At 40.9% G+C, this 25,934-nt stretch overlaps 1 protein-coding gene across 8 annotated transcripts in view; it reads left to right on the forward strand.

Annotated features, from left to right (window-relative positions):
* The first annotated feature begins 3,021 nt into the window (after positions 1-3,021).
* Positions 3,022-25,934, forward strand: part of LOC110501504 (RNA-binding motif, single-stranded-interacting protein 1) — a 64,796-nt gene continuing 41,883 nt past the window's right edge. For 3 of the 8 annotated variants that reach the window (XM_021579123.2, XM_021579120.2, XM_021579121.2), the window contains exons 1-2: positions 14,891-15,273; positions 24,397-24,575. In XM_021579123.2, the coding sequence (XP_021434798.1) occupies positions 15,223-15,273; positions 24,397-24,575 (230 nt within the window). In that variant the 5' untranslated portion in view covers positions 14,891-15,222. Of the gene's footprint in view, positions 3,239-7,443; positions 7,575-14,890; positions 15,274-24,396; positions 24,576-25,934 lie in introns of those variants that run through there. The other 5 variants (XM_021579116.2, XM_021579117.2, XM_021579118.2 and 2 more) reach the window with 3 other exon arrangements.

Here is a 25,934-nt window from a genome sequence, read left to right on the forward strand (position 1 = left end):
TCTAATTACTACAGGATCAAAGGAGAGAAGAAGCTCTTTATCCTCATCAATGGATTCAAACAACATTTGCAACAGACAGCAATAAGACCATGTGCGGACATCATCACACCATCATCCCACTGCACTTTAATGAAGATGAATATTACTACTCCACCTGTGTTTTGATATTTTTGGGAGGAATTTTTAATAAAGTTTTATTCAAATGAGGTTAATGAGTCCTCTGTCTTTAAATCAGAGGCGTCATGCAGAAATAGACCAAGCCTTTCCTGGCTGGGTGATGGGAGTTTCCTGTTTCTGCTCTCACTGGTCCCTGACCGTTACCACATAGGACTGGGGTTGAACTTCGGAAAAGCTCCCCACAGTTCTAAACAATCGAGAACCAAATGTCAGGGCTTCATATTCCTGAGACGGAAAAAGTGGTGATTATAATGTAAAATGTCTCTCCCTTTATATGAGTTGTGGTATTGCAGAGGAATGCAGATGATACTGTACAGTGTATCCTGTTGCCTGCCAGTAATCTTTCTGAGCATCCTTAGTGATACTGCGGCTTTGTGTCCTGAACTCTGTTCTACAAAAACACAATACAGTTCCTCATTCTATGTTCTCATCAACAGCCCTTCTTAGTTGGTACTACCCAATAAGAAATGCATAATGTGTGGCTGTGTATGTGTCCTTACTACTTGAACAATTTGTTGATAACAAATTCATGCAACAGTACTTCAATAGGACTTTCATAATTCAAAGAACATCCCTGGAGCCAAATCTGGCGACCATTGTAGGCCTATTTCCTGTTGTGACCTTTCACATAAATGTGTTTCATTGACAAAAACCCGACATAATATGCTCCCTTCCCCTGCAGTTTCCATGACTAATATGTGAGGATATGATGGTGATTTAAAGAAAAGCTATCGAAGTAGAATCTTGGTACTTGTTCTTGGCTTGGCAGATATTTGTTGGTATACAACTGTGATAGATTGGTTTGATTAAATGTGCACAATGTGATCTGTGCATTGTGATGATATCAGGCTTAGTTTTAAGTTAATGACGTTAAATGGCCTTGTTTTGATGCCATGAAGGGTAGTGTACTGTGTCGTGTACCATCACTCATTGAACCAATATGAGTGCTTCATTACAGTCAAGCACTTAGGGAGTGAACGCTATATACGGATTACATGGAGAAAATCGAACCACTCTACTACACCTGTTGTATTCGGCGCATGTGACAAATACACAATTTGATTTGATTTGGAAAAGGTAGGCCTATGGCATAGCCCCTCATTTTGAGTCTTTTTTAATGATTTATGGGGGTGCAATTTTAGCCTATAGGCTATAGATTGCGTGACCCATCGGAGAACCAGAGATGAGGGGCGGCATCGGGCACACATCGATATATAGTCTAATAAGCAACTAATTCTAAAACACTGAGAAATATTGAAATTGCATCAATAACAATTACATGACCCTCCCCTGGACTTGACTTTAAAAATCTAATACAATGGAATCTATTCCTGGATGCTGATTGGTTAAAACCGCATTCCAGCCGGCTATTATAAACTGTTTACCAATTTAAATAGCGCAGTAAAAATAACAGTTTTGTCATACCCGAGGTATAAGGTCTGAAATTCCACAGCTGTCAGCCTATCAGTATTCAGGGCTTGAACCATACAGTTTAAAATCCTAAAATTAAATCTATGACGTTGAAATGCCTATTTACTCTGTTCTATATCACTCTGGCATCATTTGTATGGATATATACAAAGAAATGTCAACAGAAAACTGTTAAAACAAAATTAAATGCGGACAGTTTGCAGTCTTTCCAGCTTCAGTTTGAAGTGATTGTGTTAGTTGTGTTGTTGGCTAACTCCTCTGAACAACAGTGTCGTGATGAGCACATGTTCTATGCCAGGCGAAATAGCGCATCATTAGCTCATTGTTAAAATCAAAACAAATGTTATTGGTCACATACACACACGGTTAACAGATGTTATTGCGAGTGTAGCAAAATGGTTATGGGTGTATCCAGATAAATGTCACTAGAAAACAGCTCAAACATACGCAAATGCAGCTACTTTGCTGTTATTCTGGCTGCACTGTTTGACGTGACTGTAAATTTGCAGCAGTTGGCTGGCTAGCAACCAGGGGATAAGGACGTTGCCAGCCAGTATGGCCATGGTACATTTAGTAGGAACAACTGGGTCGCATACATAGATACAGAACAAGAAGACTTAATGACTGGGTAGTGTCTCTGGCAACCTAATACATTTAGTAGGAACAACTGGGTCGCATACATAGATACAGAACAAGAAGACTTAATGACTGGGTAGTGTCTCTGGCAACCTAAACGACAGAACAAACGACCAGTCCGGCTTGGGTAGCAACCTTAGATGTCTGTCGGGACTATATCTTGTGGAAGAATGAAATAGTATGAATAAATTAATCAAAATATATATTTGTATTAAAATATGTCAATCATTATTTGAATATGTTGGTAACTCGTTGTATAAAAGTGATAATGCCCTCGAAGCTGGTGTTTGGAGGATATATTGGCACGGTTTGCCGGCCCGAGAGGAACACCCGTGCCAATATATCCCCAAAACACCGGCTTCTCTGGCATTATCACTTAACTAAACCCTCCCCTTGACTGAAATTGAAAAAGCATTTCAATTTCCTCAAAGTAACCATTCTGTAAATGTCGATCCTTCACTTATTGATGTCACATGGCAATGTTTGGATTGCTGGTGAAAAGGTGAGTACTTGTCCAACATCGGAGACTGATGTCTGGAGAGTAACTATAGGCCTATGGAATTCCAATTCATCATTGACTGAAACTTCGTTATTGTATCTTCAACTACAAATTGTATTATCTAAATGCATAAAACTGTTGTCTTTAAACTATTCTGAATGAGGTTTCATGCATAGCCAACTGGTCAGCATTAGCTCTAGTCAGAATGTACACACACCAGAGAAAGCCCATTACCCGCATCAGGTCCAACTCCCACGCAGAAACGCAGTTCATTTGCACTGAGGCTGGCTGACATTGGGACATTCCACTGTTTCGCTGTTTGGTTCCAGGGTGAGGTCTCCCGCCCCAACGAGAGAATTGACTTTGGAAAAACGGAATAGACGGAAATACTGAAGTAACCGACTGGTTCATATTTCTATATTCATGGGAAAAGCGTGGCAACAACAGATGTACCCCCAGTACTCGTATTACTACCCCCAATACCTGCAAGCGAAGGTAAAGTAAAACAGTGTTCAATGTACTTGAAAAGTAGCTACATTGTAAAAATGATCAATGCGCGGTTAGATTCGACAATTGATAAGAAAATGTTCTTCATCATCTGCCCCGATTATTGTACTCTAGTTTGTCTGTAAGATTTCTTGTTCGTTAGGGTTATGTTTATGTAATTTGAAACGCATATTCAGGAAAATATGTTGAGATGACTATGACTTGAAGCACAAATGAATGCTGTAGGCTATTTAGTGCATCTCAACACCTGTCAAACTCTTCTGACATACATATTTGTTGTTACTATTTATTACTATTGACTTGGATCATTTAGATTCACATTGGCCAGATTGTGGCTCTCCAGGGTTAGCTAATAGAAAGGACATTCAATTTATAGGGTTACTGTTATTACCAAATCCCTTAAACACTGCCATGTATAATTAAAGGTGCAGTGCAGTCAACAACGTGAATTTATTGTGTTTTATCTATATTTCCACACTATGAGGTTGGAATGATACTGTGAAACTGTGAAAATTGTGATAATGCCCTTTTAGCGTAAGAGACCGTTTTTGTTAGATGGTGATGTCACCAGGCAGTAAATTAGTTAATAGACCAATAAGAAAGCGAGTTCCAAACCTCACTGCCAATAACATCTAGTTTTCAGTATTCCCCTCCCCACTCCAAGACAGTCCTAGCAAAATCCTTGCTTAAGAAATGGGTCTTTGCTAAGAAGCTATTTTTGGTTTCTTTTTGACCATTTTAATTGAAAAGAATCACTGTAAGGTACTTAATTGTTACCCAGAAATGATTGGATATTGAGATTTAAAAAAACGCTGCATTGGACCTTTAAGTATTAGATCAAGATACACCCAATTTATTCAACTATTATGAATGGTTTATGTAGTATTTGATATTCTGTTTTGTATTTATTCATGGTCATAAGAGCACAAGTCAGGTTTCATAGAATTCTTTATAGCATCATTAATACATTTTGTGTTGAAAATCAGAGGGCATATGGGGTCAACTGACAGTCCTCAGTTGACTTACAGGCATCTCGTATGATCATCAAGAGGCTCCTACAGAATACTTTGCATCACTTAGTCTCCATACATGTTTAATCAGCTTGGCTGCCTATTAAATGACAAGGTCCCAGAGCTCCAGCCATGTAGGCTACTTAGTATGCAACTGTAAAATGAGGATATGTTTTCAAACAGGGATAGACATCTGAGTGTGTCGATCCAATGAAAAGGACATTAAACAGGATTTTAGAATGACATTGTGTTAGCAACACAGCCTATTATAGCTGTGTTGTGAATGCATGGGCTGTTTATTTACCACTTGGATATAATTTGAAGTAAAAATAAGTGATACTAGCAAGAGCAGGTTACGGGTTTCTCTTTTCTTTGAAGATATCATCTGAAGAGAAAGTATTAGCTTATTTGCCAAAGTTAGTCAACATATCACCTGCATTCACAGCTGCTGGTCATTTAGTCATAAAATGCTTCCTTAACTCATTCTTCCTACTGATGTGCAATATTCCTCAGTGTTTGTTCCTTCTAATCCCATTCTTCCATTGACTAAAGACTCATTCCTTGAATTTGATTCAAGAATAGGGCCATTCATTTGATTTCCGCATGGAAAGGGATGTGGCCCCATTCACTTTGTTTTATGACACACCAGATATGTGTGGGGTGGCCTTAATACAGAAATGTCTTGTCCACTTCAAACAGGGCCCTGCTTTGTGGATAACTGACATGGTGGTTTACATTATCACTGTCCTGCTGTGTCCTGCTGGCCCCTTTGCTGGGATCCAAATTAAATGACTCTGTTATTGTCTTATTGCGGGGGCCTGGCACAGATTTCTCTCCATGGCTGTAAACACGGCGTCTATTTAGGTGTGTATCTGATGTTTGAAGCATTTAACACTTAGTGATATTCTATGGTCTTTTTTTGTGATATTAATTTTGTATAGAAGAGCTGTAATCACATTCAGTCAGTGCATAAATATTGCATTATTCATTGTTTCTTGTTTACTGTCAATTTGTTATGAGATACAGTCACAGGAATGAAAAGCATTGACAAAGCACAGAAAATTGGAGCATGTTTTTGATGCAACTTTCTGTCTCGGCAGGAGACCAGCTACCGTACTGTGATTGAGGAATTCAAGTGGCGCAGAACAGGCTGCTTTTAAGTTAATAACCGAGTCCTTGAACACTGGTGTCAGTGCAAGTGACATCTATCTATGTGAGTGATCCAGTATTGGATTGAACAGCTAGACTAGGGGGTCACAGATTTGCAGTTGAAACAACTGATTGTCCTGACTGCTGAAAGAGTGTTTACATTGACGTAAATAAGCTTTTCCAAGATTAATCACGGTTCAAATCCTCACAGCTCCCAGTCCTGAAATAAATAAAAATCAATCTTATTTGTTGTCAACACAAGCCTTTAATCAATGAAAAGTGAACACATTAACTGCCATCGGACATTACATACAGAGACTGTGAACAATGGCATTATGCTGAGCCTGAAAAAGCCCTATACAATGTTTACAATAAAGTTTGGAGAGTTGCTTGGCAGCGGAATGTATACAATTGAACAGCACACAGAGGTGCTGCTCTTTATGTTGGCGCAGGGCTGAAAGAGCACCCATTGTGCTCCTATGATTCTCATTCTTGGCGACTTTTGACATGAGCAAAATGATGGCCTACCCAGTGCACAGTAAAACCCACCCTGCTGTTGAGTCTCTCTCTGCCAAGAGGCTCTCATAAAAAGAGAGAATACATTGACAAGTCCCATCAGGGTTAGAAAGGTTTCAATGGTGACACGTGGGCCATAAAGGTAATCATGTCTTATTCATTGCTTCTCGTGTAAATAATGTAAATGAGTATGCAACTAAATAAAGCAACAACGGTTATAATATCAATCGTAATATAGCAGGAATATTGCAATCTATGTTGTTGATTTTTACTTTGCAAAGACAATTATTATGGAGGCAGAGCGTAGTCGGGGTTGAACAAACGTACATTTTCACTTCTCATCAAGGCCCTTATTATATTTTTTTCATGAGAACATGTCTTATTTATGAGGAAAACCAATAAACATCTCGTATCAGGCTATTTCATCGATAAATAATTCATGAAAGGGGAAATTGATTATGAAAAACGGGGGATAGGAAAGAGTATTGAAAATGAGTGCATGTCAATCATGTATTTTCTAGCAATACAGATATTCATTATTTCTGCTTATAATCAACTGAATATCAGATAATGAATGTGGGTTAGTCAATGTTCACTATTTGCTTTCAAAGTAAAACAATAAATAACAAAGGTCTATTTTGTGGCCACGATAGTATGAAATGAAAATATATATATTTTTTCCCATTTGGAATAAATTGCATGCTCTACATTAAGTCGTTGCTAAGTTTTGGGCACTAGATGAAGCGTCCTTAGAATTCTTACAAACATTCTTCAAATATGAATGTGTCTTTCATCATGATCGCATAGAAAAAACGTGACAATGTTCTATTACAACCCCTCTCAACTGACCAACAATTAAGCCAAAGCTCTCTGATTGAGCAATGTGCTGTTGACAGCAAAACATCAGTATTTGATATTCTATCCCCCTGTGCTGTAAGTCAAACATAGATCACTTGCCACATGATCACATCCCTTTGGTGCTGACATCACATGACCAGTGAGTGAGTGCTGGAGACAGATGGGCAGAGTGCTGTCTGTCATGGGGATCTACAGTGCAGCATGTTAACTCTGTCCTGTCCAAGCTCCTCTCTGTTTATTGTTGAAAAACTGTCTGCAAAGCAGACTTCTGGCAAAACTAAGACTGATTTACATTTTTATTATGAGGAATTTGTGTAGTTTTAGTGCTGTTTTTCTAAAGTAAAAGTTTGTGTTACAAGACGGACATTATCATGAGTGTAGCATCCACTCTAAAAATATTTTATTGAATTGTCTCTGCAATTTGATACACCTGATGGCCTGCAGAGTCTCCTTTAAGACTAATCGAATGTAATACTTTGATAATGTTTTGTGTGAGATTTCCTAACTGACTTATCATATTATTATTTTAATTTGATGAATTTGGAAGTATGGAAAGACTTTCCATTCATCTACTCTCAATCTTGGATAATGAGAACTTTAGGTTGAGCTTTCCTACCCCACCCCCATGCCTTTATTGTTTGTCTTCCTGTGTGTGACACACACACACACACGTTTGTCTTTGTGGTTTACTTGTTTCCACCCTAACGCGCTGGGAGTCGTCGAAAATGATTCTGTCGCTGCCTCAGTGGGGCTTTGGCCCCCTAACTCACCCCTTCCATCCAGGCAGGAAGGTAAATATACAGAGCTGTTTGTAAAGACTTCCTGGGACTGCTGGGACTCTCTTTCCTCCACTTGAATTTCAGGGTTCCGTGGTATTGCTGGATCTCATTCTGAGCGAGCTAACGGAGAGGAAGGAAATGGATGGGAGAGAGATGTGAGCCTTTCAGAGGAAGTATTGTTGTGTTAAACCTTATAGCTGCTCTTAGGCTCGAGAAAAACGTAGGGCAGTCTTATGGTTCTATGTGCTGTGAGTGCCTGATTCCTTTTAACTGACGAAGTAGCTGATTTCCTTACCATCAAAGGGTGTTGCAGGCTAATGTATACCGTTCCCATAAATGTGCATGTACACTGTAATGGTGTGTATAGTTGTCATCTATTAGTCAAGCTGCTAGATTCTATGTAAGAGCCCTGGTGTCTGTAGGGTTTGATCTGGCATAGAGCCAGAACGAAATTGAAAGGTATGCACTGCGTGGGCGGGGCCTGCTTCCTGATCATTTGTTTGTTCTGCCGATTCAGCAGAGACAGCTGTATCATGTCAAAACAGCATGCTTAAAAGAACTGATTTGTGGCCGTGTGAGATTGGATCTCACCGCAGGCTTTTCTGTGATTGTAGGTTCACTCATAGGTGAGATGTTTGTCATACCTCATGAAAACAGAAAGACTTGCTTTGAGTCCGTAGAGCAGCAGCTCAAATCTTTAGTTTTATTTCATTGTCAGTATCAATTCCTAAAGAAAATAATAAATGAAGTTTCAGGTAAATAAATGCATTCACAAGAAATAACAATTACAGTTGGCTATATGTTTTATGTAATAACTTTGAATGCTGTAGACCAGTGGAGGCTCCTCAGAGGAGGAAGGGGAGGACCATCCTCCTCAGTGAATTTCATAAAAATAAAAAGTTAAACATTTCAACAGTTTTCCTTTTTAGATAAAACTATACAAAATATATTCAGCTCACCAAATAATGTATTGATACACACTGCTTTGCAATTAAGGTCTACAGTAGCCTCAACAGCGCTCTGCTAACCCGTGTACTACACTGTACTGCATGATTGTAGCGGGTTTACTAACGCGTTAGTTATATTAGCTATGTTGATGTTATTTTAGCTAATATGGTGAGCTAGCTGTGGTTATGATACACTATACAGTATATACAAAACAGTGTGGACACCACTTCAAATTTTTGAATTCGGCTATTTCAGCCACACCCGTTGCTGACAGGTGTATAAAAGCAAGCACAAAGTCATACAATCTCCATAGAGAAACATTGGCTGTAGAATGGCCGTACTGAAGAGCTCAGTGACTTTCAACATGGCACCTTCATAGGAGTCCACCTTTCCAACAAGTCAGTTCGTTGGATTTCTTCCCTGCTAGAGCTTCCCCGGTCAACAGCAAGTGCTGTTATTGTAAAGTGGAAAAGTCCAGGAGGAACAACGGCTCAGCCGCGAAGTGGTAGGCCAAGCTCACAGAACAGGACCGCCGAGTGCTGAAGCGCGTAGCGTCTAAAAATCTGTCTGTCATCGGTTGCAACACTCACTACCGAGTTTCAAACTGCCTTTTGAAGCAACATCAGCACAAGAACTGTTCGTCGGGAGCTTCATGAAATGGGTTTCCATGGCCGAGCAGCCGCACACAAGCCTAAGCGCAATGCCAAGCGTCGGGTGGAGTGGTGTCGGGTGGACTCAGGAGCACTGGAAACACGTTCTCTGGAGTGATGAATCACGCTTCACCATCTGGCAGTCTGATGAACGAATCTGGGTTTGATGGATGCCAGGTGAACGCTACAGTTGAAGTCGGAAGTTTGCATACACCTTAGCAAAATACATTTAAACTCAGTTTTTCACAATTCCTGACATTTAATCTTAGTAAAAATTCTTAGTAAAAATTCCCTGTCTTGGGCCAGTTAGTATCACCACTTTATTTTAAGAATGTGAAATGTCAGAATGATAGTAGAAAGAATGATTTATTTCAGATGTTATTTCTTTCATGGGTCACTCACTTAGTATTTGGTAGCATTGCCTTTAAATTGTTTAACTTGGGTCAAACATTTTGGGTAACCTTCCACAAGCTTCCCACAATAAGTTGGGTGAATTTTGGCCCATTCCTCCTGACAGAGCTGGTGTTACCTAGTCAGGTTTGTAGGCCTCCTTGCTCGCACACACTTTTTCAGTTCTGCCCACACGTTGTCTATAGGATTGAGGTCAGGGCTTTGTGATGGCCACTCCAATACCTTGACTTTGTTGTCCTTAAGCCATTTTGCCACAACTTTGGAAGTATGCTTGGGGTCATTGTCCATTTGGAAGACCCATTTGCAACCAAGCTTTAACTTCCTGACTGATGTCTTGAGATGTTGCTTCAATATATCCACATAATTTTCCTGCCTCATGATGCCCTCTATTTTGTAAAGTGCATCAGTCCCTCCTGCAGCAAAGCACCCCCACAACATGATGCTGCCACCCCCATGCTTCACGTTTGGGATGGTTAACTTCGGCTTGCAAGCCTCTCCCTTTTTCCTCCAAACATAACAATGGTCATTAAGGCCAAACAGTTCTATTTTTGTTTCATCAGACCAGAGGACATTTCTACAAAAAGTAGGATCTTTGTCCCCATGTGCAGTTGTAAACCGTAGTCTGGCTTTTTTATGGTGGTTTTGGAGCAGTGGCTTCTTCCTTGCTGAGCGGTCTTGCAGGTTATGTCGATATAGGACTCATTTTACTGTGGATATAGATACTTTTGTACCTGTTTCCTCCAGTATCTTCACAAGGTCCTTTGCTGTTGTTCTGGGATTGATTTGCACTTTTCACACCAAAGTACATTCATCTCTAGGAGACAGAACGTGTCTCCTCCCTGAGCGGTATGACAGCTGCGTGGTCCCATGGTGTTTATACTTGCATACTATTGTTTGTACAGATGAACGTGGTACCTTCAGGCATTTGGAAATTGCTCCCAAGAATGAACCAGACTTGTGGAGGTCTACAAATTGTTTTCTGAGGTCTTGGCTGATTTCTTTTGATTTTCTCATGATGTCAAGCAAAGAGGCACTGAGTTTGAAGGTAGGCCTTGAAATACACCCACAGGTACACCTCCATTTGACTCAAACCATATTAATTAGCCTATCAGAAGCTTCTAAAGCCATGACATCATTTTCTGGAATCTTCCAAGCTTTTTAAAGGCACAGTCAACTCCGTGTATGTAAACTTCTGACCCACTGGAATTGTGATACAGTGAATTATAAGCTAAATAATCTGTCTGTAAACAATTGTTGGAAAGATTACTTGTGTCATGCACAAGTAGATGCCGTAACCGACTTGCCAAAACTATAGTTTGTTAACAAGAAATTTGTGGAGTGGTTGAAAAACAAGTTTTAATGACTCCAACCTAAGTGTATGTAAACTTCAGACTTCAACTGTACCTGACTCAATGCATAGTGCCAACTGTAAAGTTTGGCGGAGGAGAAAAAATGGTCTGGGTCTGTTTTTCATGGTTCGAGCTAGGCCCCTTAGTTTCAGTGAAGGGAAATCTTAACTCTAAAGCATACAATGACATTCTTGATTATTCTGTGCTTCCAACTTTGTGGCAACAGTTTGGGGAAGGCCCTTTCCTGTTTCAGCATGACAATGCCCCGGGGCACAAAGTGAGGTCTATACAGAAATGGTTTGTCGAGTTCGGTGTGGAAGAACTTGACTAGCCTGCACAGAGCCCTGACCTCAATCCCATCGAACACCTTTGGGATGAATTTCAACCTCATGTATAGAGAACATTTTAGTATCATATAGTAGCCTAAACCAGTCAATGTTAAACTTGGTAAATGGATTATGAATGACAGTCATCCAATATGCTGTAATAGAAATAAGGCATTGCTCATAAAAAAATGTGTCCTCAATAATCTTAAAACGTCAGCGACCGCTACTGCAGTAGACATACAGTACCAGTCAAAAGTTTGGACACACCTACTCATGCCAGGGTTTTTATTGATTTTTTTACTCTTTTCTACATTGTAGAATCATAGTGAAGACATCACAACTATGAAATAACACATATGGAATCATGTAGTAACCAAAAAAGTGTTAAACAAATCCAAAATATTTTATATTTGAGATTCTTCAAAGTAGCCACCTTTTGCCTTGATGACAGCTTTGCACACTCTTGGCATTCTATCAACCAGCATTTCAATTAACAGGTGTGCCTTGTTAAAATTTAATTTGTGGAATTTCTTTCCTTCTTAATGTGTTTGAGCCAATCAGTTGTGTTGTGACAAAGATATTTGGTAAAAGACCAAGTCCATATTATGGCAAGAACAGCTCAAATAAGCAAAGAGAAACGACAGTCCATCATTACTTTAAGACATGAAGGTCAGTCAATCTGGAAAATTTCAAGGACTTTTAAAGTTTCTTCAAGTGCAGTGGCAAAAACCATGAAGCGCTATGATGAAACTGGCTCTCATGAGGACCGCCACTGGAATGGAAGACCCAGAGTTACCTCTGCTGCAGAGGATAAGTTAATTAGAGCTAACCTCAGATTGCAGCCCAAATAAATACTTCACAGAGTTCAAGTAACAGACACATATCAACATCAATTGTTCAGAGGAGACTGTGAATTAGGCCTTCATTGTCAAATTGCTGCAAAGAAACCACTACTAAAAGACACCAATAAGAATAAGAGGTTTACCGGTAGAAATCTGTCGTTTAATCTGATGAGTCCAAATTTCAGATTTTTGGTTCCAACCGCCTTGTCTTTATGAGACGCAGAGTAGGTGAACAGATTAACTCGGCATGGGTGTGATGGTGTGGGGATACTTTGCTGGTGACATTGTCTGCGACTTATTTAGAATTCAAGGCACACTTAACCAGCATGGCTACCACAGCATTCTGCAGCGATACACCATCTGGTTTGCGCTTAGTGGGACTATCACTTGTCTTTCAACAGGACAATGACCCAACACACCTCAAGGCTGTGTAAGAGCAATTTGACTAAGATGACTTGTCCCCCAATATCGCCCGAACTCAACCAAATTTAGATGGTTTGGGATGAGTTGGACCGCAGAGTGGAGGAAAAGCAGCCAACAAGTGCTCCGCATATGTGGGAACTCCTTCAAGACTGTTGGAAAAGCATTCCTCATGAAGCTTGCTGAGAGAATGCCAAGAGTGTACAAAGCTGTCATCAAGGCAAAGGGTGGATACTTTAAAGAATCTAAAATATTCAATATATTTTGATTTGTTTAACACCTTTTTGTTTACTACATGATTCAATATGTGTTATTTCATAGTTTTGATGTCTTCACTATTATCCTACAATGTAGAAAATAGTGTGTCCAAACTTTTGACAGGTTTACATATGTACTTTTGACTCCTATATAAAGGGATAGTTCCACTGACTATCACGCTCCCCACCCTGGTCCCCTTTCACTTAGTGACCTCCACAGAGTGCTGATTCAGGTCTTTCTGTTCCCTTTAACTGTGACCTATTTGCATCTAATTGTGGCTGAAATGGCCTCCCAATATGCTCTCTATATATGACTATATCTGTAGTGTCTTTTAGGAAAACATTTTAGGAAACCATTTGACAACCTCAAATGCAACTAGGAAAAAACAGGAAGGAAAGATTCATTGGAGCTTTTAGTAAATCACCTCTATTGTTCAGGTTTAAAGTGAGCCCATGCTGAAACCAAAAGGAAACATTTTACTGGGATTGGCTTTTTGTTTTTTTGGCTGATTTGGTTTTAGACCAATTTTGACATTGCTCTGTTTGCAGTGGTCAAAAGACCAGATGTTGCATAATCTTATTAGCTGTTGGTTCAAAGCCCCTGGTTCAAATGCATGATGAGGGTGAGCTCTGACACTGTGCCTAGTGGGTAAATAACTACCACTCTACCCCCCCATGGAATTACATTGAGAGTTGCTGATGCTATGATGACCAATAGATTTACTTAAAGACAGGAATTGCAGCTTGGAGAAGGAGAATCTGTAAAGGATGACAACACGCTAGGTGAAAAGAAAGAGCATGGCGGAACAAGAAATAGGTCAAAAATGTAACCACAAAGGCAACGACCACTGAAGGTCAGCAGGAATTCACATTCTGTCTTCACCACCACTGTTGGTTTTCCAATCAGAGACTGAGACTGGCAGGTGAATGGGTTTCGATTTATAGCCTAGTGCTGCCTCTGAGTGTATGTTTTGCTATATTAAAAACCTGGGTCACCCTTTCACTTACAATTTCGGATCTCTCCTGAAGAGTGGCTCGATCCTTACTGTTGCATGCAGTCTCTTTGCACATTTACTCCACATCCGTTGCATCCCTAGACTGTGTAACGATTACTGGATTAGAACTGTGAAAATTGAAAACATTTTCAATTGGTTATATATATTTTCAATTTCATTTTCCCAGGTGTATTTTTTTCTGTGTTTGCTCTTTTTGTCTACTTTCATCAATCTGATTCATATTTATTTTGAGGGGTTAATATGTATTATTATTGTGTTATAAATGTCCTATGGATTTAACCCTCAATTGCCAATTTGTTTCAGTGTTGTTTATCTACATATCAATTCAATCATTTTAGTTTAATGTACTATGGTGTGGCCTTCAAATTAAAATTGTAATAACATATGGGTCCTGCATCGGTCAAAAAATATCGTCCTGCTCCTTTAACTATCTAATGGCCGCACTGTGTGGTCCTTGCTATCAGGGATCCTTGGGACGTCCATACCACATTGAAGTTGAAAATTGTTAGGGTTAAGGTTAGGTAATGGTTAAGGTTAGGAAAGGGATACGGATAGGGTTAATTTAAGGTTAGAGTTTAGGGTAGGGACGTCCCAATGAACTCCGATAGCTAACACTGTGGAATGTTTGGTATGCATTCCAGACTAGACGAAGAGTAGCGAAAGGGGAAAAATACATTGTAAAATTGTCTCTTGTATAGACCTATTATTCAATTATACCAGCTAATGGTACTTACATCTTCCATAGGCTGTATTGTAGTAGATTATATTCTTGAAAATTGCAGAAAAAAATATGATATAGTGTTGTTTTCATGTTATCCACTGAAGTCATTATCCCTATACCGTATAGAGGAATGGTTTCTTCCACCAGGCAGGGTCTGTTCTGCGGGGTTTCCACTAGTTACCACAGCCACAAAGTATGGCTCTATCATAAAGACAAGAAAACATGAAATAAAAAATGCGCTATTTGGTTTTAAGCATAAGCAATTTAGGCATAAGGTTAGCAGTGTGGTTAAAGTGTGGATTGAGGTTAGGTTTAAAATCACATTTTAAAAAGAGAAATTGTAGATATAGGCGGGGTTTATGACTTTGTGGCTGTGGTAACTAATGAGGAGCGTTATGCGGGGGACTGAATGCAAATCAATGAACTCCAGAAACTGGGTTGGGAAATCGAAGTTCGGACTAATTCGCGCATACGTTGACATCGCTATATTTTATGGTAGTATATGATACTATATGTCAAATACAGTATACCATACAGGCCTACAGTAGCCTATAGTAAGCCTAGTAGTCTTTGCTTTAGTATAGCAAAGATACTATTTCTTTTTTACAAACACATCTATGTAGCTAGTCAAATTTACAACTTCACCTAAACAGCCATTTGATACAAATAGTTTTAAATAAATTAGTAAAACAATCGATCTTGGGTCTTTGGAAACCGATAATGATTTATGCGAATTCTTGCAACCCATTGAGGACTCCGTATCGTAAGCAGGTAAATAGCCTATTTGATTATACAAAATGTATGTAATAGGCATTCATCCTCATCATCAAGCTGACTCATTGAAGTCGCCAAACATGTATTTTTTGATCAGCCTATGGGGACAAATAGCCTATTCCCAGAGAGAATTGAGGAACAGAAAGTTTAGTTTGAATTAGTCGACAGAATTTCACTAGGCATTTTAAAACATATTTCTACTCGTATGGTATTAGTGGGTTACTCTGAAACTGCTGTATTCTCGTTGTATTATTTCAGTAAACTAGTAGGCTATTGCTGCTGTTTTTATTTCAATGATTTTGTTAGAATATCCATAGTTGGTCCTGATGTCAGTGTATTTAGCCCTTTAACAGTGCATTCAATCTAGCTACTCATCAACCTTTTCTTTGACCTGGATTTTAATCAACAATTAATTTAGTTTATGGTTTATATGTATAGTTTATGTTATCAAATTCATTTAATTTGATATGTTAGAGAAGTGAAGGCATTCTCAAGAGACTTTCTGAAATCTTTGGAGATTCAAGAGCTTGTCCTCACTACTGTGTGTTCCAATGTAGAACTAGTTCAGTAGAAGTGCCTTACCAATGTTGATATTCGGCCACTTTATATTTACATTTTAGCCATATAGCAAACGCTCTTATCGAGAGAGACTTACAGGAGCAATTAGGGTCACGTGCCTTGCTCAAGGGCACACCGGCAGATGTTTCACTTAGTTCGCCCGGGATTTGAACCGGCAACCTTTTGGTTACTGGCCCAACACTCTGAACCGCTAGGCTGTAAGGATTCTATATAAACCACCCTATATCCCATATTTTTTTAAACGATAACAATGTAATAAACCACCCAGATAACATTGAGGTCATGGAGAAATGTATTGGGTATGACCTTGTGATAATTGAATGAGAGCTTTGAACATATGATGTGCCTCTGTAGGTTGTTGTTTCACATGTAAAATGTATGCAAAGCGGCGGAATGTAATTCAATCATGCGTCCAATTCTCCCAATTTAGATATGAATGAACATTTTTGACATGAAACTGTTGATGGTGTTGAAGACTTATTCATATTCAGGATTATTCAAGTCTGCTGTCATAATAAGAGGCTAGTTTTAGCTGAGGGCTTGGATAGTTCTGTGAGGGCGAGGCCTGTGTTACTGGAAGCCTAGTGTATTTCCAGCTCGGATATGACGGGCTCTGCTGGTCTGGAGCATGCTGATAAGACACTGGGCTCTCCCCATCACACTCCCTCAGACTCCTGGTGCTCAATAGGCAGGCGGATGTATGAAAACAAACTGGCTTTCAGTCCTGCGGAAAAGGGAGTTTCTCTCCTTGGGTGTGTGGATTTAGCCGGGACTGAGAAACCAAGGGCACTGCTGGCATTCTCCTCAAAGATTGTCTTTGTTCACAAATAGCTTGAGCTGGTGGCACACTTCCTAGTTGGGAGCCTGATGATGATATCAGATGATTATTTCATGAGCTCCAGTATAACAGACAGTAAATGTTCTCTCTCTCTCTCTTCAATATTACAACAGAATGAAAGTCATGTATAGGAAGTTAAAACAGACCCTTGAAGACATTATATTGCTATAAATGACATACATGATAAATACGTGTTAGAAATGTTCATAAAGCACAAGTATCCAACAACATCATCATTGACTTTTATGATAAATATCAACATGGCTCTCAACCTATACCCAAATGCTCTCAATGCTAAGGCTTTTCAGTACCACACACCCTCTCTAGCAGATGCATCTGTTATGGGTTCAAAAGGTGACTGTGATTGAGGGACCTTCACAGTTGACAGAAAACACATGAAAGAGTTGACTGTTTTGTAAAGCGAAGTGACCTGTCTGGACGTGACACTCTTTGACAGATAGCCTGGAGATTACATGTGATCCTTCCTCTTGCATGCTACCTGAATACATGGTATTTTTGGGACATGTTTTTTTAAAAAAATTCATAGAATGATTCTCAATCAGGTTCTACTGTTAGTGTCAACGATGAGAAGAGATGTCAGCATTGACCTTTTTTTCTCCTTTTTCTCATGTCTTTTAGGCTGACTGTCTATTGAGTTATGATGCCAACTCAATAGGAGATTGGTCAATGTCACCTTCGTGTCCAGACTTTCAATGTAATCTTTTTTTTAACGCATTAGTATTGTAACATTGTTGTCCACAAAATGAGAAGTGTTGCAGAATGATTAATCACATGGATGCATGGGTAGTGAAATGCTGTGAACGGAAGAATGTGATGTGAAATGAAAATTGCTGTTCCCTATAGATCCCAACATGAGATTTATGCCTGAAACCCAAACATCCAGAGAGTGCAGGATAAACATGGAATACATACTGGAGTGTTGGGTTTCACCATGAGAGAGCCATATTTCCAACTTATACAGTACCAGTCAAATGTTTGGACACACCTAGTCATGCCAGGGTTTTTCTTTATTTTTTACTATTTTCTACATTGTAAAATAATAGTGAAGACATCACAACTATATGTAATAAATAACATGTATGGAATCATGTAGTAACCAAAAAAGTGTTAAACAAATCCAAATATATTTTATATTTGAGATTCTTCAAAGTAGCCACCCTTTGCCTTGACAGCTTTGCACACTCTTGGCATTCTCTCAACCAGCTTCACAAGGAAGTCACCTGGAATGCATTGCAATTAACAGGTGTGCCTTGTTAAAAGTTCATTTGTGGTATTTCTTTCCATCTTAATGTGTTTGAGCCAATCAGTTGTGTTGTGACAATGTAGGGGTAGTATGCAGACGATAGCCCTATTTGGTAAAAGCCCAAGTCCATATTATGGAAAGAACAGCCCAATTAAGCAAAGAGAAACAACAGTCCATCATTACTTTAAGACATGAAGGTCAGTCAATCCGGAAAATTGTGCAGTCGCAGCAACCATCAAGCGCTATGATGAAACTTGCACTCATGAGGACAGCCACAAGGATGGAAGACCCAGAGTTACCTTTGCTGCAGAGGATACGTTCATTAGAGTTACCAGCCTCAGAAATTGCAGCCCAAATAAATGCTTCACAGAGTTCAAGTAACAGACACATCTCAACATCAACTGTTCAGAGGAGACTGCGTGAATCAGGTTTCATGGTCAATTGCTGCAAAGAAACCACTACTATAGGAAACCAATAAGAAGAAGTGACTTGCTTGGGCCAAGAAACACGAGCAATGGACATTAGACCGGTGGAAATCTGTCCTTTGGTCTGATGAGTCCAAATTTGAGATTTTTTGTTCCAACCACCGTGTCTTTGTGAAACGCAGAGTAGATGAACTGATGATCTCCACATGTGTGGTTCCCACCCTGAAGCATGGAGGAGGAGGTGTGATGGGTTGGGGGTCCGTTGCTGGTGACACTGTCAGTCATTTATTTAGAATTCAAGGCACACTTAACCAGCATGGCTACCACAGCATTCTGCAGCAATACGCCATCCCATCTGGTTTGTGCTTAGTGGGACTATCATTTGTTTTTCAAAAGGACAATGATTCAACACACCTCCAGGCTGTGTAAGGGCTATTTGACCAAGAAGGAAGAGTGATGGAATGCTGCATCAGATGACCTGGCCTCCACAATCACCCAAGCTCAACCTAATTGAGATGGTTTGGGATGAGTTGGACCGCAGAGAAAAGGAAAAGCAGCCAACAACTGAATATGTGGGAACTCCTTCAAGACTGTTGGAAAAACATTCCAGGTGAAGCTTGTTGAGAGAATGCCAAGAGTGTGCAAAGCTGTCATCAAGGCAAAGGGTGGCTACTTTGAAGAATCTCAAATATATTTTGATTTGTTTAACACTGTTTTGGTTATTACATGATTCCATATGTGTTATTTCATAGTTGAATGTCTTCACTATTATTATACAATGTAGAAAATAGTAAAAATCAAGAAAACCCTTGAATGAGTTGGTGTGTCAAAACTTTTGACTGGTATTGTACGTCTTATATATTTCCCTAGTAATTGCAAATATGCAGTTAAACTCATCAAAAAAAGAAACGTCCTCTCGCTGTCAACTGCGTTTATTTTCAGCAAACTTAACATGTGTAAATATTTGTATGAAACTAACAAGATTCAACAACTGAGAAATAAACTGAACAAGTTCCCCAGACATGTGACTAACAGAAATTGAATAATGTGTCCCTGAACATAGGGGGGTCAAAATCAAAAGTAACAGTCAGTATCTGGTGTGGCCACCAGCTGCATTAAGTACTGCAGTGCATCTCCTCCTCATGGACTGCACCAGATTTGCCAGTTCTTGCTGTGAGATGTTACCCCACTCTTCCACCAAGACACCTGCAAGTCCCCAGACATTTCTGGGGGGAATAGTCCTAGCTCTCACCCTCCGATCCAACAGGTCCCAGACGTGCTCATTGGGATTGAGATCCGGGCTTTTCACTGGCCATGGCAGAACACTGACATTCCTGTCTTGCAGGAAATCACGCACAGACCGAGCAGTATGGCTGGTGGCATTGTCATGCTGGAGGGTCATGTCAGGATGAGCCTGCAGGAAGGGTACCACATGAAGGAGGAGGATGTCCTCCCTGTAACGCACAGCATTGAGATTGCCTGCAATGACAACATGACAACAAGCTCAGTCCGATGATGCTGTGACACACCGCCCCAGACCATGATGGACCCTCCACCTCCAAATCGATCCCACTCCAGAATACAGTGTAACGCTCATTCCTTCGACGATAAACGCGAATCCAACCATCACCCCTGGTGAGACAAAACCGTGACTCGTCAGTGAAGAGCACTTTTTGCCAGTCCTGTCTGGTCCAGTGACAGTGGATTTGTGCCCATAGGCGACGTTGTTGCCAGTGATGTCTGGTGAGGACCTGCCTTACAACAGGCCTACAAACCCTCAGTCCAGCCTCTCTCAGCCTATTCCAGACAGTCTGAGAACTGATGGAGGGATTGTGTGTTCCTGGTGTAACTCGGGCAGTTGTTGTTGCTATCCTGTACCTGTCCCACAGGTGTGATGTTCGGATGTACCGATACTGTGCAGGTGTTGTTATACATGGTCTGCCACTGCGAGGACGATCAGCTGTCCATCCTGTCTCCCAGTAGCTCTGTCTTAGGCCTCACAGTACGGACATTGCAATTTATTGCCCTGGCCACATCTGCAGTCCTCATTCCTCCTTATAGCATGTCTAAGGCATGTTCACGCAGATGAGCAGGGACCCTGGGCATCTTTCTTTTGGTGTTTTTCAGAGTCAGTAGAAAGGCCTCTTTAGTGTCCTAGGTTTTCATAACTGTGACCTTATTTGCCTACCTTCAGTAAGCTGTTAGTGTCTTAGCAACCGTTCCACAGGTGCATGTTCATTGAACAAGCATGGAAAACAGTGTTTAAACCCTTTACAATGAAGATCTGTGAAGTTACTGGATTTTTACAAATTATCTTTGAAAGAAAGGGTCCTGAAAAAGGGCAGTTTCTTTTTTTATACATATACACTGAACAAAAATATAAACGCAACATGCAACAATTTAAACCATTTCAAGGATTTTACTGAAAATCTGTCATTTTAAATATATTAATTAGACCGTAATCTATGGATTTCACCTGACTGGGCAGGGACGCAGCCAGCGGTTGGCCTGGGGGTGCATAGGCTCACCCACTTAGGAGCCAGGTACCCCCACTGGGGAGCCAGGCCCAGCTTATAAGAATTCATATTTCCCCACAAAAAGGCTTTATTACAGACAGAAATACTCCTCAGTTCCATCGGCTGGTCTCAGGCGATCCCGCAGGTGAAGAAGCCGGATGTGGAGGTCCTGGTTTGGCGTGGCTACACTTGCACTATGTTCACATTGACATCAGCAAAACGCTCACCCACACAATGCCATACATGTGATCTGTGGTTGTGAGGCCGATTGGACGTACTGCCAAATTCTCTAAAACGTTGTTGGAGGCAGCTTATGGTAGAGAAATTAACATTAAATTATCTGGCAACATCTCTGGTGGACAATCATTCCTGCATTTAGCATGCCAATTGCATGCTCACTTAAAACTTGAGACATCTGTAGCATTGTGTTGTGTGACAAAAATGCACATTTTAGAGTGGCCTTTTATTGCCCCACAGCACCTGTGTAATGATCATGCAGTTTAATCAGATTCTTGATATGTCACATTTGTCAGGTGGATGGATTCTCTTGGCAAAGAAGAAACGCTCACAAACAGGGATGTTAACAAATTTGTGCACAACATTTTAGAGAAATAAGCTTTTTGTGCGTTTGGAACATTTCTGGGATCATGAAACATGGGACCAACACTTTACATATTGTGTTTATATTATGTTTAGTTTTTTTACAGTGACAAAGGCCAGGGTTATTTGGGCAGATTGGGATAAGAAAGTTGCATTTATGTTAGTTGCATTCTTTGTCTCGATGTTGGAAACAGTGTCTAGCCCGTCTGTCAGACATGATGTTAGATAACATGAGAATGGTTCAGTAAGATACAATCTATCTTTCCTCAAAACCCCTAGCCAACATAGTATGACCTCAAGCATGCACTGCATGGTGATTAATGTCTTAATCTGTCCTCCCACCATATAGAGGGAAAACACAGGGGAAATCTCAAGGGATCCTTCAAACGCCAACAGTCCCGTTAGAGTGAATTTCTTGAGGACAGTCCTCAGAGATAACTGCAAAGTCATTGCAGAAGCCTTTGTGAAAAGGTCATTTCATTTGAGGAGTTACGTTCACAGCATACATAAAAATTCCCTGGCAAAGAGCTGTTTGTGACAGGAAGGAAAATAATGAATGAATCCAACAGCAGGTCAAGTTGGTTTCCGTAGTAAAGACATGTGGACCGGAGAAGAAGAAGATCTCTTGCTTGGGCCGAATCCAGGTTGACGATTGCTCAATTCTGTCACCACGTATTGCTTGGGATTCCATCAGCTTCCTCTCTTGTGATTCCTCGGAGGGGGAGGGCTGATAAACAGTGTCAGACTCACAGAACAGTCTTAGAAAGAGGGCAAGCTTTTCAGATCCAAACATCTGTGGCCCTACAAACAGGAAGCATGCTATACTGGCTTATTGCTCAATCACACGAGGGCTCTCCTCTGAGATGTGGAGGTACTCTTGATACGGCCCATATGATTTACAGATGTTCATTGAATGAGATCAGGGGCGTCAATTGGGTAGGGCAGTCACCATATCCTAGCTCAACACCACCAATTTAAAATAGACTACTAAAATCATTCCAATCCTGATTAAATGTCAAATGAAGTTTAGCGGTAGTAGTCAGCTGACTTTAGGACCATGCAGACCCCTAGGAAGGCTGTTTGTATGGTTGACTAGCTTTATGGAGAGTAGAGATCTGTATTTTTGTTTAACTAGGCAAGTCAGTTAAGAACAAATTCTTATTTATAATGACCACCAAACCCAGACGACGCTGGGCCAATTGTTCGCCACCCTATGGGACTCCCAATCACTGCCGGATATGATTTAGTCTGGATTCAAACCAGGGACTGTAGTGACACCTCTTGCACAGAGAGGCAGTGCCTTAGACCACTGCACTACTCGGGAGCCTGTATAATAATGACGAGGTGATCATGTCTCCGCCCTAACAATGGGAGTCGTTGTCCCAAAGGCAGGAAGACAGGCAACAAGTTTAGGTCCAAAATAAGCCCATAGAAACACACTGGGCTTATTTTCGACAGATTTTGTCTAGTTAAACCTCTCGCTTTGCCTCTTCCTTTCTGTGGAGAGTGCATTGACCCAGCTGCAGGGAACAGCAAGTCTTTTTCTCAACAGATTGCAGAGGTAAAGATGGCTGTAGTGGATGGCTTTGGCTAGGAAACTGCTGTTCGACTTGACATGGCAGCTAATTATTGTATGGCATGTGTTTGTAGAATGTTAAGTCCCCTATTGACTGATGTGAATGAAGCTACAGCAACATGGTGATAATGGCTGGAGTCAATGCTGTTCTCCAAATTTAGTTTTTTTTAGTTGTGTAGAAATGCAGTAAATTACCTTACCCATACCCTCGGTTTAGCTGGAATGAAGCCCCGGAATGAGACCAAATATATCTGAAATTCAATGCTTGAAGAACTGGTCGACACATTTTCCATGCACATTACAGAACTCATCTCTTTCCAATCGATTGAAAAGGGTATATCTTTTTTTTGTATTCTGCAAGTTGCAGAAATCAGGTGGCATATCATTGTTCCAAACACGCTGATCCTCAGTGTTCAAAAGAACTGGTCGTTGAGGTTGAGTTACATTCTCCACCATTCCTCTCTAACTGGAACCTAATGCAATTAAGCCTGTGTGTAAGTGTAGGGGTGGCAGTGTGATGGTAAAGAAGGCTATGCTGGAAATGTAGTCGTTGGCGTGTCCAGTTGGGAAGTCAGCCAGTCACCAGGGGATTGTCGGGAAGGGCTCTCTAATTCACGCACAACCTTCCACTGTCACGTCAGTATCAGAGCAGATCTGCACGCCCCTCGGTACCCAGTTTGTGCTGACTTCCCGACTTCTGATGGAGATTGCTCAGCAGATATGTATCACTGCTCTGTTCAATATTAATCCTCACACGGGGCACACATTCGATAGTGCTAAATTATGAAGTAGCAGGACAGTTCATTTGTAGCATGCACCAATGTAGAAGATTTAGCTGGGCCACAACGATAAGCTTGTAGTGAAGACTGATGGCTTTCTGGGCCAGCGCACTAAAATACTGTTATGGTTACAGCGGGAGTCAGATCAAGAATCTCTCTGAGTAACTCACGGAGGAGACAAGATTCGTAGACAAAGCTGCGCTAAGGGTTGGAATAAAATCCAAGCACGTTTTTCTTAACCCACTAATGAAATGCAAACGTGTATCGTTTCATGGTTACTCACTGGCATTCAGTAGCTCTGCTAGACGTCAATCAATATTGAACACGTATTTATTTGCGCACATTATAATGCCCACGTGACCGCGCGTCCACGTGGCAAGACAATGTAGTCCGTTTCATTCCGAGTAGTCTCTTTCTCTGTGTCTGTCTCTCTCTCTCGTTCTCCCTTTTGTTTAGCAGGGAACAACCAATATGTTTGCACTTCTCACCGACATGTCGTTTTGTCTTGGACTGACACCATTCTGTGTGTTTCCCCTTCGGCAGCCACCTGTAGCCCTTTCCTCACACCCCATGGCTCCACCCATCCCCAGCACCAACAGCAGCACCAACAACAGCAGTAGCTCCAGCACTGCAGGCTGGGAGCAGCTCAGTAAAACCAACCTGTACATCCGAGGCCTTCCCCCAGCCACGACCGACCATGATCTGGTCAAGCTCTGCCAGCCGTGAGTACACTTCCTTCCTCTTATGATTAGAACTATTGATTGTTTTTTGACTTGTCGGCTGTGGTCACCACCACCATGACTGTGGTAGAGTTCAAAGCAACAGTTACTTATTTGACTTGAGATAGCAATAAGAACAGCCTGTTCAATGTAATTCCGAAGTCTTCATAATATGTTATTGTTTGTCGGATCGCTGCCAGCCTCATTTATTTGAATCTAATTTGTACTCAGAAACGTACATTGAGAATCTCCTGTAAATGCATCCATATCGGGATGTGTTTGGTGACGTCACATTACTAGATGACGAATATGACCTCAGTTACCAGTGAACCATCTCACTGTGCATTCAGTAGATACCAAAAAGGTTAGATGACGCACTGCTAATAAAGCTTATTTTCACTGCCTTGTTTTAAGTAGAACCATGGCTAACTGGGACAGGTCAGATCACTTGACCACAGAGAGAGATGGAGAGAGGGAGAGCTGTGAGTTAGGGGGAAGGGACCGAGATATTTGAGAGGATGACGGCCAACACTGCAGGGGGAGAGCTGACAGGGGCATTACATCTGAATTTAAAATGAAAAATGATATTGGAAGACTACAAGGGCAAACCCAGAGAGCTTTAGCAGCTGATAGCATCTGAAGCGATACAGTGGGTAGTTCATATAGTTAATGCAGGGGATAAAGGGGCAATCTCGGCCCGCTCTCGTCCACAGCCACATTGTTATTGTGTACTGTGTCTGTGGAAAAAGACCACCGAGGTGACTTTGAAATCTAATTTTCTTTTCCCAGACCCCCCGCTTTCCCCTCCCCCACCTCCACAATACGATGTTGACTTTGCGGCACATTCAACCCCTCGATCTCCTGAACGGCTGGCATAGATCCTCTATCCCGTGTTTAGGAAGAGAGATACAGAGCGATAGCTGCGATTTAGCTACCTCCAACACCATCTCTTTGTTAACTTTTCATTAAAACAAAAAAAAAGACTAAATGGGGAAGAAGAGGGAATTGATTGAATGAAGAAAGCAAACAGGTATTGTATGTTAGAGTCCTGCACGGGTCTGTTTTTTTGGAGCCGCACCCACCCCGCGCCGGCCACATCAATTCCAAGCCCCACCCAACGTCAAGACAGTTTCCACGATGGTGTATTCCACCACTATAACTTTACTTTTTATTTCCACAGTTAATCTATGTTAGCCATTTTTGCATGAACTAGGCTAACCAGGGAAAGTAATGTAGTCACGTGGGGGGGGGGATATTAGCTCTGCACATAAACAAATTAGGAATGTTTCAGCACCATGCAAATAATGGACAGTTCACTGTTCCACTGCGTGCATGGCTGGCTGGAATCTCAGGCCTATAGCC

This window comes from Oncorhynchus mykiss, chromosome 22 (genome assembly GCF_013265735.2).
Source record: "Oncorhynchus mykiss isolate Arlee chromosome 22, USDA_OmykA_1.1, whole genome shotgun sequence".
NCBI classification, from domain to species: domain Eukaryota; kingdom Metazoa; phylum Chordata; class Actinopteri; order Salmoniformes; family Salmonidae; genus Oncorhynchus; species Oncorhynchus mykiss.